Genomic DNA, 14864 nt, shown 5'->3' with positions numbered 1-14864 from the left:
CATCATTATTACATCATACCATCATTATTACATCATCATTACATCATGCCATCATTATTACATCATACCATCATTGTTACATTGTCATTATCACATCATACCATCATTATTACAGCATCATTATTACATCATACCATCATTATTACATCATCATTATTAGTAACACAATTTGTTTAGTCATTTTCCAGTCAATGGGCATCTATTTTGTTTCTACAAAAATTGTCATTCTAAGTATTTAACAAATAAGTAGATTAAAAAAAATCAATACATTGGCTATGTCTGAAAATGTATGACATATTCTACTCTAGTCTACTGTCTCTCCTGCGAGATGGAAGGTGTGCCATTGATTTTCTTTTTTAAAAAATTACATCTTTTATTTTTATATCACTTTTGTTTACACACACACACACACACACATACACACACACCCCCCAAACTAACAAATCACCTGAATCAGATGATATATGCAGCATTCCACATCCCTAGTCCACCCATCTGTGCAAAGAAAGGATGGAGATGTACTTTCTCCTTTGTCCTTTAGGGCCACGTTTGATCCTTTATGATTATATAATTCTCATTTTGTTGCCATTGTTCCCATTTACGTTGTTGTAGTTCTTGTGTACAATGTTCTTCTCATTATCCTCATTTCTGTTTGTATCCAGTCTTATAAGTCTTCCTCTGTTTCTCAATATTTTTCGTATTAACCATTTCTTGTGATGCAATAACATTCCATCACATTTATGTACAACAAGTATCTGCTGTCTCCAGATATTTACTGCTACAAAAAGTGTTACTACAAACATTTTAGTATGCATGGGACCTTTCTGTTTTTGACCTCCTTGTGATTTGTGCCTTGTAGTGGGATCTCTGTGTTAGAGCATATAGACATTTACATCGCTTTTTCTGCAATACTTCAAATTGCTTTCCAGAATGGTTAGGCCATTTCACATCACCACCAGCTCATCAGTGCGCCTGTCTTTCCACAATCCTTCAACATTGATATTTATTGCCACTGATTTTTCAATAGTGCAAATAGTACAATTCATGCCTGTTACATAGTAAATATTGTCTAATGAGCCATGATCTGTCTGGAAATTATGTATCATTTTACTATTTAAAGACTCATTATTCTACTGTTATTCATATTATGTGACTGTTTTCAACACCTTTTAGCTGGAAAAAAGTAATTTTATTTGGAGTGTGTCTTAAATCCACATTTTCCCATTTCTTTTTACCATATGAATTTTTATGTATTTTTTTTCTTTCTTCAGCTGCTCTACAGAGTGTTTTCCCTCAATCTGAACTTGGTACTTTTCTATCCCTTTCCAAGAAGGACAAAGAGCGCCAGCTGAAAGAACTCACCATGATAGTCACTGGAATTCGGTTATTCAACAAAGACTGTGGAAAGGGAGGAGAAGGCATTGATGATCGTAGGTATAAGGTTAAACTAATTCCATAAGTCTATCATGATTTATGTAAATATCATGATTATGCGAATTTTTGTAAGCAAGATTAAAGTTTATCTTGTCCAGGGGCTAAAATGATGGGATGGCTAGGATAGTAAAAGCTCCTTTTATCTGGGACCCCAAAGTGTCTGGCAAATATCTCCCAGGAACTTGCCATTTAAAGAACCTACTTCATTAATGTAAATTAGTCATTTTTATAGATACACTGTTTAGATACACTGTGCTAATGCCTACTGACTCAATTATTGATCCAGTTTCTTTTTAAAATGCTGAATTTGCTTACAAGCTAGTTTCTTTCTCCAGCATGTTCTCTCAAGTTATTTCACAAGATTTTTGCAGTGGTCATTGGTAGCATAGAGAAATAGAAATGTAGCATAGCAATATATTGCCTGGAATGTAGTAGGCAATTACTGAATGCTTATTGATTGATTTAAAATTTTCCCAGTGAGCATACTAACACTATATATGTAAATGAGGTTGATTATAGATAAAGCAAATAACCTCACTGGGTTAAGGACTCATTATTTGATAAAAACTGCAGGGAGAGTTAGAAAGCAGTCTGGCAGAATTAGCTTTAGAGTGACACCTAACACCACAACATGCTTGAAATGGATATGTGACCTGGATATAAAAAAGGTTGCATCAAAAACAAAGGAGGAGCAAATAAAGAAATACCTTTTGCAGTTATGGATAGAGGAATATCTCTTGGCCAAACAAGGGATAGAGTGGATCATGGGAACAACATGGAAAATTTTGATTTTATAAAATTGAAAAGCTATTGCACAAACAAAACCAATGCAGCTAAAATGAGAAGAGGAGCAGTTAATTGGGAAACATCTTGACGACAAGCTTGTCTAATAAAAGTCTGATATCCAAGATATTTAGGGAAATGATTCAAATATATAAGAACATGTATTATCCTTAATAGGTAAATGGTCAAACTATTTAAATAGGTAGTTCTCAAAAGAAGAAAAGTAATCTGTTGACACCATATAAAAATGTTCCAAATCACTAGTAATGAGAGAATTGCAAATTAAAAGAACTTTGAAGTTCTGCTCCACATAAGTAGATTGGCAAAGATGGCAAAAAAGGAAAATGACGGTTTTTAGAAAGCATGTGCAAAGAAAGGTACCTGTAACAACAATGCTACTTGCAGCTGCTGTGGGGGTGTGAGACCAATAACACCAGCCCACAGGAGGGCTGCTAGCACAGGTTCTTTGATCTGCTTTTCTAAAGGAAAGCAACTTAAAAGGGGGTCAACAATCTTACTTTAATCAAACATACATACATACATACATATCATTCACTTAGTTCAAGGGAAAAGTCAGGACCCTGAACTTCAGAGAAAATACAAACAGAAATTTCAAGCAAAAATTACATAAACAGAGCAAATACGAACAGCAAAGACCAACAGGCAGGGCTTCCAACTCGTATTGGTAATCAAAATGGGCTTCTTAGCACTTAGTCCAACAAGTGCCCTTGAAGAGTTTGGCCTTTGTTTCCTTTGATTAATTCAGTGTCTTTGATTGAGTCTTACTAGGTGCTAAGCCCCAGGCCCAAACCCTCCCAAACTTCCCTTACACTAAGGTGTAAAACCTTAGTGGGTGTGGATTGGCAACTAAGGTGGGACCCAAGGTGGGGCTAACTCCAGGGAAGGCCTAGTTTACATGTCTGGGAGAGCAGAGGCTTTTAGACCATGAGGGTTTAAGTCCACCTCTTTGTGACGATTCTAGGTCACGTGGGTGAGTCATGTGTGACTCACCCCTGACGCTGAAAAAGATATAAAAAAAACCAGGGGTTGGCTGTCTGTTCTTAGGAGCTCCTCCTTACAGCAGTGGTGGTGCGTGACTCTGGGCCAGCCCTTGTTCTGAGCTCCCAGGCTGAACCTAGATGTTGGTAACTATGAATCTGTATTGGGTCTGTCTGTTGATGTTTATAATTTGTTTGTATGTTGCTCTGAAGTTCAGGGTGCTGGCCTTCTCCTCTGAACTAAGTGACTGATATTGGTATGCTGAATTAAAGTGAGCTTGTCAACCCCTTCACCTTGCTTTCCTTAGTTAAGCAGATCAAAAGAACCTGTGCTGTTGGCAGCTTTCTGGGTGCTGGCTGTGGGTGGATCTTGCATCCCCACAGAAGCTGCTAGCCAGATTGTGGAAACACAACTGTCTGACCAAAAGCAACACATACATAGCTACCAGAGTGAGAAGCACTAACATCTGGGTTTTTCGAAGCTGGAGGGCTCCTTAACAGTTACCCAGAGTTTTATGTGGCTAAATTACACAAACATTCTTCCAATGAGTGAGTCCCAAAGCAAAATGCTAACCTTCTTTAGAGCCAGAGGCCATCATAACCCTGGTGACCTAGGCTCATCTGACTCAGGCTTCCATATGACTCAGGTTTAAAGCAGGTCACATAGGCCTATTAAAGGGTGGAGAAGATCTTCAAATTGTATTAACATCACAGTATCCTAATGTACTGCTGGTAGAGCTGTAAATTACTCCAGCTATTCTGGAAAGCAGTTTGGAACTATACTTCTAAAGTCACTGAATTAACTTGGTGTGATGCACCAGGCACGAATGAAGGGACAAAAAACATTTATGAAAGCATTTACTATATCCCAAGCACTGTGTTAAAGCACTGGGAATAAAAATACAAACATAAAAATAGTACTTTCCCTCAAGGAAGAAAACAAACATTTATTGAGCACTTACTATGTGCTAGGCATTTATTGAGCACCTAATATGTGCTAGGCACTGCTAAGTGCTGTACAAATAAAAAATTTTTTTTGATTCTCACAGAAACCCTGAGAGGTAGATGCTATAATCACCATTTCTATTTTACAGATAAGGAAATGGAGGCAGACAAAGGTTAAATGATTTGCCCAGAGGCATATAGGTAGTAATTGAGTCTGTATTTGAACTCAAATCTTCCTGACTCCAGGCCTAGCACAGTCTCTATTATACCACCTAGCTGCCTTTGCATTCTCACATTCTATATGCTCACATTCTAATGGAGGAGACGATACATACAGGAAATGGTGGCCAGACTGTCTTTTTTTGATTTGTAAACTACAGGAATGGTGAGTAAAACCATGGGGGAGTAGATTGATCTATCTTTTCCAGGGGACAACGACAGAGCTGTTTTGATTGTTTATTCCCAAACTAGAAAGTTGGAGGAGAGAGGGAAGGAGCAAAAGGTATGTACTCAGCAGCAAAGTTGCCTGTGTGAAGATTGTTGAGGAGGGAAGTGAAGCAAATATGGGACTGAGCTTAAATGTGGTGGGAGAGTTGAGATGACTGCCAGTCGGGGCAGGACCTTTTGGGGTTTTCTCTTTTTGGTTATTATTCTGAACATTAGTATTGGTTGTAGTAGGACCCACGAGATCATTTTTTTCAGGTGCTCCATAATCTGTTTGAAAAAATAGATCCAACTTCATGGTCATAAAGGAACTAAGTTTTCCTTTTTTTTCTCCTCTCTTTAATCTATTAGACTGTTGATACCTAGTCATCTTTTTTTTTTTTTGTTTAACAGTGCCAGCTATTCTGAATGAAGCTATTCCAGCCACCACCCAACACATTGATACACAACTTCAGACTTCCCAGGAACAGGCCTACCGGTACACAGCGATCCTGGAGAAAGCTATGGTCAACCCACTCAGAATGAAAGATCTTGAGTCCTTAATGATAAAAGAAGCCTTGTTTAATTTGAGACAATATGAGGTTTTCCTTAATATAATTTTGGTGAGTTGTTACAGTATCTGGCATTCTCAAAGTTAACAGTATAGTTTGTAGAGTTTAAGTGGTGGCAGGGGTGGGGGCAACCAGGGTTAAGTGACTTGCCCAGGGTCACATAGCTACTAAGTGTCTGAGGTCAGATTTGAACTCAGAACTTCCTGATTCCAGGGCAGGAGCTCTATCCACTGTGCCACCAAACTGCCCTTAAAGCATTGATTTTAAGGGGGCATTTGCAATAGTTATATTGTGTTTCTGTGGACCAAAAATAAATAGGTAAGTTGCAATTTGTACTTAATGAAGATATCACCCACTGAACTGAATCTGTACAACTTTAGAGTCTTCAAAATCTGTCAGTCTCTATGATCTTGGCAAATGTGAGAAAGACTGGTGAAAATGTGTTCCCTCTGATGTTTAAGGAATTTATTTATAGGTCTAGGCATTTTGACTGGAAAATCTAATTTGGGATTTGACTTATCATTCTAAGTCTTCCCCAAAGCCTAGGCTTTCACAAATGAGTTTATAATCTACTGACATAAGAAATTAAACCCAGAGTATGGTTTATGGGACTACAGATTTTTTAAAGATTTAATTTAAAAAATTTAATTAACAAAAGTCTATTTTCTCTCCCTGCCTTAAGGGGATAGGGGGGAGAGAGAAAGAAAAGAAATACAAGAAACTTCTAACAAATATGCACAGTCAAACCAAACAAGTTTCTGCATTGGTCATGTCCAAAAAAATATTTCTCGTTCTGCACCCTGGGATTGCAGATTTATTGATCAAGCTATATTTGAATGAACTGAACACATTTTTTTTTTTCCAAATGTGCTAGCATTTCACAACTGTTCTGAGTAGAGTGGAAACAGTCTCTGGACTTGGACGCTCCTAGCTATCCTGTTCACTAGTTATGTACACAGTTGGGGCAGCTAGGTGGCGCAGTGAATAGACCACCAGCCCTGGAGTCTGGAGGATCTGAGTTCAAATCCGGCCTCAGACACTTGACACTTACTAGCTTGTGTGACCTTGGGCAAGACACTTAACCCCAATTGCCTTGCCTTCCCCTCTAAAAAAAAAAAACCAAACTACTTATGTACACCATTGCGAGTTCTTCTACTTCTGTGAATCCCAGTTTTCTTACTCATAAAACTGGTGCTTATACTGCTGATCTCACAGTTATTGTCAGGAAAGTGCTTTGTAAGCCATAGAGTGCCACATAAATATAAACACATGCACACACACACACACACACACACACATGCCTTGTGACTCACTACATTGAATATATCTTTAGCACAATGAAGCGTGGAATTACAGAATTATAGAATGTTGGCACTGAAGGGACACCAGCCTCTATCTAGTTTAACCTGTATGTGAGCAAACATCCTTCTTAAACCATTCCCAACAAAGCCTTCCCTTAGATATCTATAGAGAGTGGGTTGGGAGTCTCGTGAAGGAGCACATTCTTTGCTTGGATAGCTCTAATTGCTAGGACGTTTTTCATTGTATCTAGGCTAAAAACTGCCTCTCTGTCACTTTTCTCTGTTGCTCCTAGTTCTGTCATCTGGAACCAAGCAAAATTAGTTTAATTGCTCTTCCCTGGGATAGCTTCAAATACTCGAAGAGATCTCTCCTGTTCTTTTTTTTTTCTATCTTTTCACTTTCTTAAACTCCAATCTAACATCCCAGTTACTTCCATCGATCTTTATTTGTTATGATCTTTTTGCATGCCTTCTTTTCATTTTACTTCTTTCAATTATTCTCAATTCCAATTTTCAGTGTGTATTATTATATATTCAATTATTCAATATATTTTCTCCTTCTCACCTTTCCTCCTCCCCCATCGGGGAAAAAGAAAAACAAAACCATTGTAACAAGTGTGCATAATCAAAACAAATTCCCACTTTGTCCATGTCCAAAAAGTATATGTCTTATCCTTCATCCTGAGTATGTGATTTTAAGGGCTTTCACTATCTGATTCCTTCCTTTGGATACTCAGAAACTCATTGGTTTAGAGCTGAAAGAAGCTATGAAGACCATCTAGTCCAGCTGTCTCTTTGTATAGATGAGGAAACTAATGTCCAGAGAGGTTAGGTTGTGATGGGTTTTTTGTTTGTTTTAAATATACTGCCCAGAACGGATCAAAACTGTCCACATGTTGTCTGAAAAGGTCAGAGTGTAGCTTGATGGGCTATTATCTCCCTAGTGTTGAATACTGTGTATCTCTTAATGTAGCCTAAAATTACATTTTTTTTTTGTTTTGTTTTGTTTTGTTTTAGCTCTTTTATCAATCAGTTCCTATTGAACTTGCCATCCACTTAACCTCCTGGATCTTTTCTTGATCTCTCTAATAACACTTTCCTCATCTTGTACTTATGAAGTTAATTATTTTTAAAACTCCATATAAGGAGGAATTTTGGGAAACTAGCAGTGCTTTTGGACCAAATACATACACCATTGTAAAGCTCTTACTAGCGGTAGAAGTAACAACAATAAAGAAAACCAAAGAAAATCAGCTACAAACTCCTTCATCCAGTCCAGGACTACTCCCCTCCTCCCTCCGCCCCAAAAAGAATTCCAGGATATTTCAGAAGCACAAAATGTAGACAAGCCAGGCTACGTAGGGTAGGTAGAAGGCAAAATGTGAAACATACTTGTTTCACTGGAGGAGAGAGAGCTAGAAGAGCACCCAGTGTAGGACAATCCCTGGGACTCCAGCCATAGCAGGAGAAAGGGACAAATTTGTGTCTAGTCAATCCTTGCCTAAGCCATCATCCAGGCAGTGGACAGGGTCAGATAATGCCTGCAGAAGGGGGTGCCTATCTTAGCCACCAAACTCAGGATCAAGTAAGATCTAGCTACACACCAGCTAGGAGTATGAGGGTAGAGAAACATAAACAGAAGCCTTCAGTCTGGAAACTGAGGTTTCCGGATGAGTACACAGAAGGTATGAAAGTATGAGTAAGCTGAAGATGCCAGACACAGTGAAAAAATACCTTGAACTGAAAAAAGCTTGAAAGAGCAAGCCCAGAAGAAAGTAATAACTCCACAACAATTCTAGTAGAGTCCTCAAGGAAAAGAATGTCCTGACCACAAAGACCAGAAGAAAAGCCAGAAGAAACAAAATAAGATGAATAACTAAGAAGGAAAGAATAGAAAGGAGAATTAATACCTTGGAGCAAACAGTGGTAAACCTTAACTAAGAATTAAACTCTCTGAAAATTGGAATGGGTTACACAAAAACAATGATTCCATGAGAACCCCCAAAATATTAAAAATAGAAGATTAAAAAAAAATTAAGGTATAGATTTGCAAAAACAACTGACCTGGAAAACAGGTCAAAGGAAAGATAAGCTAAGCATTATCAGGCTACCTGAAAATCATGAGCTAGAAAAAAATTGACTCTCATATTCCAAGAAATTATAAATGAAAATTGCACATATCTCTTAGAACCGGAAGGCAAAGTGAAAATAAAAAGAATCCACCAGTCACTTCCTGAAAGAAATCCTAAAATGAAATTCTCATGAATATCATAGCCAAAATCAAAAGCTTTCAAGACAAATTAAAAGTATTTAAAGCATACGGAAAGTCTTCAAGTAGTAAAGAGCCACAGTCAGAATTACACAAAACTTTCCAGCTGTAAATTTAAAGAAAAGGAGGGCTTGGAGTACAGTATTCCAAAGGCAAAATACAAAAGTTTACAACAAAGAATATAGCTTATCCAGAAAACACTGAGTATCATCTTACAGAGGGAAATGGATTTTTAATAAAATAGAGGATGTCCCATCATTTCTAATGAAAAGGTCAGAACTGAGGAGATATTTTGAAGTGGAATCAGGAAACAGATCTGATCAATTGGGAGGGACTGTTTGGTGATGAATTTGTTTGTACGCTAATAGGAATAGAACAGACGTGTTCTCCTTAGAAAGTTAAATAAAATAGGTAGGAAGTCTGGAGGTAATTTTGTTCTGTTTTGTTGGTCTTAGGATAAGAAGGAATTTCCCAGGATAGGAGACTATTCTAGAGAGGAAGGGAGATAGATGGAAGGGGAGGCAACTCACAGTCTTTTGCAATAGGGTCACAGTCTTTTGTAATCGGGTGCATGAGATGAAGAGTATACAAATATTGAGAAATGGGTGGAGGCATCTGATGAACAAACATCTAATGAACCTCAGTTTCACCTGAACCATAAAAAGGAAGGGTGAATACGTTCTCTCTCTCTCTCTCTCTCTCTCTCTCTCTCTCTCTCTCTCTCTCTCTCTCTCTCTCTCTCTCTCATTCTCTCTCTCTCTCCCCCTCACAAAGTGTGCCATAGAAATACATTGAACTCAATAGGGAAATAGGCAGGGACAGGGAAAAGGCAGGGGGAACTGAAGAGAGGGAGCAAGATAGGCAAAGAAATAGTGATAAGCAAAACAAATTTTAACATTGGAGGGAGGAGAATGCAGAAGGATTAAAATGAAAGAAAGACTAAAAAGCTTGTGATCAGGGGCAGGGCAAAGAGAAGAAAAGAGGTACAATGGAGTGGAAACAGATTTAATGATTTATAAATGACATATTAGGCAAACTTCTCTTTCACCACCTTCTTTGTAAAGAGGAGGGGGCAGGTTAAGAGAGGAAAAAGCATGAGAGGACAGACTAAAAGGAAACACACAATTAATAGTTATAACTGCAAATATGATTGAGGTGAATTCCCTAATTAATGGAATTGGATAGCATGCTGGATTAAAAAACAGAATCTAATATCATAAACATGCATTTTCTGGAAGTATTTTGATATATACACCAAACAACATAGCATCTAAAAACTTCAAAGAAAAGTTAATCAAACTGAAGGAAGAAATAGGCAACAAAACTCTAATAGTGGGTGACGCTCAATGTAACTCCTTTCAAACTTAGACAAATCTAACAAAAACATAGACAAGAAATAAATTAAAGACCTGAATAGAACTTTGGAAACATTAGAGATGATAGATCTCTGGTAATTATTAAATAGGAATACAAAGGAGTTTAGATAGATAGATAGATAGATAGATAGATAGATAGATAGATACACATACATATATATGTGTGTATGTCTTTTTATCTATCTATCTATATATATATCAGCCTTGCATGGCTTCTTTATAAAAGTTTGCCATGTATTGTCTGACAACCTCATAGATGTTTATCCAGCTAACTTAAAGTTGTCTTCTAAGCAGCATTAATGTCCCCACTTTACTAGGTTTCAGAGTATTTTTACCCACATGCCCTGGTTCTGCTCCCTACCCTAGAAAACTCACATCCTGTCCCCCAAACACCTGTGCTCCAGGACAGTCTATGTGGGGTAAGCTTCTGGCTTACATAAACTTTTACTGTTCGGTGGGAAAGAGTGAATAGTACACAATAAGCAGGCCTTCCCCCCCTCCCCGCCCCCAAGCCATCCATGTTATGAGCATTCCATAATTCCATGGAGGGCACCACCCCACTATGCTTTCATTCTCCCAGGTTCACAGCTTCCTGCTTATCTTCTCAGTTGAAACTACTCTCTTCCAAGTTACCAGTGATCTTTTAGTTGCCAAACCTAATGGTCTTTTCGCAGTCTTCATCCTTCACCTTTCTGTGACATTTGAAACTGTTGAGCACTGCAGGTACAGTAGGTAGTATATGTATATTATTTATGAAAAAAATACCTACCATATTGGAGTACACACGTAAAATTTTTTATTGAATCAAAAGAATTTGGAGAACAGTGCCAGAGAGAAAACTACAATGTAAGAAGACTAATAGAATTTGAAATGCCTAGAAATTCACAGTAGACAAAAATTTTTTCAAAAAACAAGCAAAAAAGCCCCCAGTAAAACCCAGGGCTTTAGATGCTTAAGTGTAACCTGTTTAAAACTGCAGTTTAGCCTCACCTAGATTAGGTTAAATCTAGAAGACTTCTTTATAATAACTGTGGCTCATCATTCTGTAACTGTGTAATTATGGACAGGTCATTTAACTTCTCAATACCCAAGGCAGCTCTTATCTTAAAATTCTCAAAGGCATCTCTAGAAGCAGTTTCCATACTGGGAGGTGTCCCCTTCCTCCCACCCCCAATACTGATGAAATTCCTGTCACCCCCTCCCCCCCAAAATAACTAATCATAACAAACTAACCTCAATTTCTTTTTTTTCTTTCCTTTCCTTTCCTTTTCTCTTTTCTTTTCCTTGACAGTTGCTGCTTTCACAGATTAAAAAAAATGCCTTGTATGCCTATTTTGTAGTTTACTGAGTATGCACAGTTGCACAGACTTTTGGAGCGTAGTTACAAATTGTTTTCCTGAATGGCTAGACCAGTTCACAGTTCTACCAACATTAATGTGCTTGTTTCCCCACAGCCAGTCCCTCCAACATTTGTCATTTTTTTTCTTTTTGTTTTTTTTTAATATATCTGCTAACCTGCACAGAGCGTGAGGTGGAATGTCGGAGCTGTTTTCCTTTGCATTTCTCTAATTATTAGTGATACAGAGCATGTTTTCTTATGATAGCTTGGATTTCTTCTTTTGAAAACAGCTTGTTCATATTTTTTGATCACCGGAAATTAGCTCTTGTTCTTATGTGTTTGAATCAGTTCTGTATATGTTTTGTCAAAGATTTTTCAAAGAAATTTGCTGTAAAGATTTTTTTCCATTTAACTATTTTATAATATGCTCTTCAGGGTTTTCAAGCAAAGTATAATAGATGACCACTTGCTGTGTATGTTATGAAGTAGATACTGTTCAGGTAGTTTGGGCTCCTAAATGACCTCAGATGTCACTTTCCAAAAGTATTTATCACTGTCAGTTGGAATATTTTCTACCTGATGGAAATCTTTTTTTTTTTTTCTGTGTGACACTTAAGGTTCAAGAGTCATAATTTCTGGGTAATTTAATCATTTTATTAATAATACCAGCATTTTAATAAAAGGATGGTCATGTGGCTGTGTCTCTTAGACCAAAGACTTCTCATGGTGATATATGCCTTACTAAGAGTAGGTGTTTCTGAGGGAAACAATCAATTCTTATTGCTTAATAATTAATGAGAAAATGAATGTTATAATGAGATGGTGGGCTATATTACAATGAGGGTCTTGGGGTAGTGACTTGGATCACTCAAATCTTGGTCAAAGAGACAGCAATTTCCACATCACCTGTCTGACAAATCAACACTTCCCAGACCTGTCTAAGCAAACATAATAAGCAGGAATGCACTAATTAGCCCAAACTTAGAATTTCTTTTACTATCTGATTAGATCTTGGACTGGGTAAATCTCTGCCTAAGATTTCCCACACTGGTTGATTTCTGGATGAGGAAGTAGAAAAGGGTAAAAACCTTGGTCCTAATGCAATAATTAGTTATTAAATAGAAGACAGAAATAATCATTTCTCACACCTGGATGCCCCACCAGACTCTCAAGCTCAATGTATTCAAAACATATTGATTATGTTATCCCATCTACTTTCAGAACTTTGATACTTCGATTCTGATTCTGGTTTTGTTATTCTCTATCTAATAATGGTTCAACCCATACTAGGGAGAAGGTTAATTAATTTCCTGATAAGAGTTTTCATTGGCTTTTTGACATTATTCACCCCAAAAGACAATTGAGGTAATGACATAAAAGGGAATAGGGAAACTTTTGCAGATAATTCTCTACAGCAGAATCTATCTTCATAGGTACCTGGTACAGTGGATAGAATGTTGGGCCTAAAGTCAGGAAAACCTGAGTTTGAATTTGACTTCAGACACTTCCTGGCTGTACGACCCTGGTTAAGTCGCTTAACCTCTATTTGCTTCAGTTTCCTCAACTGTAAAATGGGGTTAATAATAGCACCTACCCCTCATAGTTATAAGGATCAATTGAGAAAAAAATTGTAAGGTGCTTAGCACATAGTAGGCATTTAATAAATGCTTGGGTTTTTTTTTAAGGCATATACTTATCCCACTATGTTTAGTTTTTAAAAAATCATTTGCCCTAGTACAGAGGTGTCAAACTCACCCTAACTAGATTTAAATATAATTGGGAAATATTTAACAGAATAAAAATACAATACAGCATAGATAATGTTAATTTATGGTTTTCTTAGTCGTATGTAGCCGTCAGGAATCTGTTTTTGTTTGTTTGACATCACTGCCTCGGTAGACTAAAATGCAGTTTTGGAGGCTCTCTCCTGTGACAAAGTGTCTTCTACACTTAATAAGATTAAACATTCCTTGATAGATACAACCATACAGAGATAACTGTTCAGTAATCCTTATATCAACAATATCAAGAAAGGCATAAAACTAGGAGATGTACACATGCTCATTGAAGGCATTTATCCCTTTCGTTAAGAATGCCTTCTGTGTTGGACAGCTTTTTCTAGATGTCCCATCAGCATCTCAAAACCAGCATGTTCAAAAAAGGAGCTCATTACATTCCCCAAAACAATCTGCCCTTCCTTCAAATTTTACTGCTTCTGTTGAGAGCAGGTCTAGTTGCCTAGGTTGATAACTTAAAGAGTCATCTTTGACTCTTCCTTCCTTCCTTCCTTCCTTCCTTCCTTCCTTCCTTCCTTCCTTCCTTCCTTCCTTTTTCCAATAAATTTTTTCTGTTATTCTGGACTTGACTGTTCAGTCAGTTTTTAGTCATGTTTGACTCTTCATGACTCCATTTGGGCTTTTCTTGGCAGAAATACTAGAATGATTTGCCATTTCTTTCTCTGGCTCATTTTATAGATGGGGAACTGAGGCAAGCAAGGTTAAGTGACTTGCCCAGCATCACACAATTAGTAAGTGTCTGAGGCCGGATTTGAACTCAGGAAGATGAGTTTTCCTGACTCCAGACCAAGCCCTCTATCCACTGTGCCATTTAGCTGCCCCTGGCTCCAGGTTTGGGAATTGAACGTGTGTGACAGACGGGCATGCTCCCACACCACCAAATATAAGCATTTCCACATGCAAAGAACAGAAAATTCTCATTACTCTTAAAATCATGTATCTCTAATACGTGCAACTTGGCTTTTTAAGCTATGTAACAAATCAAGCATGTTCCGAAGTTTTCTGATTTGTCTGCGTTTCTCTATAACTCTTCTCTCCCATGATGTTTTGTAGATGCTCTTACCATTCTTATTTCTATCTCTCTTCCCCTCCTAAAAATAACCCTTAAAACCAATTATCATAGAAATTGTCGAGCAAGACAAATCCATCTTCAACCATGTTGAAAATGACTATCTCGTTCTGCACCTGTAGTCCATTGCCTCCCTGTCAAGAGTTGTGCAGTGTGTTTTATCCTTGGTCCTCGGCAGTTGTGGGTGATCATTGCATTCATTGATCAGAATTTTTAAGTTTTTGAAAGTTGTTTTTCTTTACAATATTTTAGTCTTTGTATAAATCGTTCTCTCTCCCCTATTTCTGCCCACTTAACTGCATGTGTTCATACAAGTAAGTCCTAAAAGGTTCCTCTGGATTGATCTCTTTTGCCTTTTTTTACAGCACAATAATATTCTTAAATTTATATAACAATTTATTCAGCCATTCCCCAACTAATGACTCTTCTTTCTCACTTCTAACATTGAACCAGTTGCCAAATTTTGTTAATTACATCTCTACAATTACCTTCCCATTTATTCTTTTCCCTCATGTCTATGACTAGTACCCTGGTTTAGGGACTCACCAACTCTAATTTG

At 37.5% G+C, this 14864-nt stretch overlaps 1 protein-coding gene across 1 annotated transcript in view; it reads left to right on the top strand.

Moving 5' to 3' along the window:
- Positions 1 to 14864, top strand: part of CFAP206 (cilia and flagella associated protein 206) — a 59762-nt gene that overhangs the window by 16241 nt on the left and 28657 nt on the right. The window contains exons 5-6 of the mRNA XM_036769259.1: positions 1272 to 1430; positions 4998 to 5206. Of these exons, the coding sequence (XP_036625154.1) occupies positions 1272 to 1430; positions 4998 to 5206 (368 nt within the window). The remainder of the gene's footprint in view (positions 1 to 1271; positions 1431 to 4997; positions 5207 to 14864) is intronic.

The sequence above is a fragment of the Trichosurus vulpecula genome, chromosome 7, assembly GCF_011100635.1.
Source record: "Trichosurus vulpecula isolate mTriVul1 chromosome 7, mTriVul1.pri, whole genome shotgun sequence".
Classification (NCBI taxonomy): Eukaryota; Metazoa; Chordata; class Mammalia; order Diprotodontia; family Phalangeridae; genus Trichosurus; species Trichosurus vulpecula.
The sequence above is the reverse complement of the archived record's forward strand: the minus strand, read 5'-3'. Positions and strand labels throughout refer to the sequence as shown.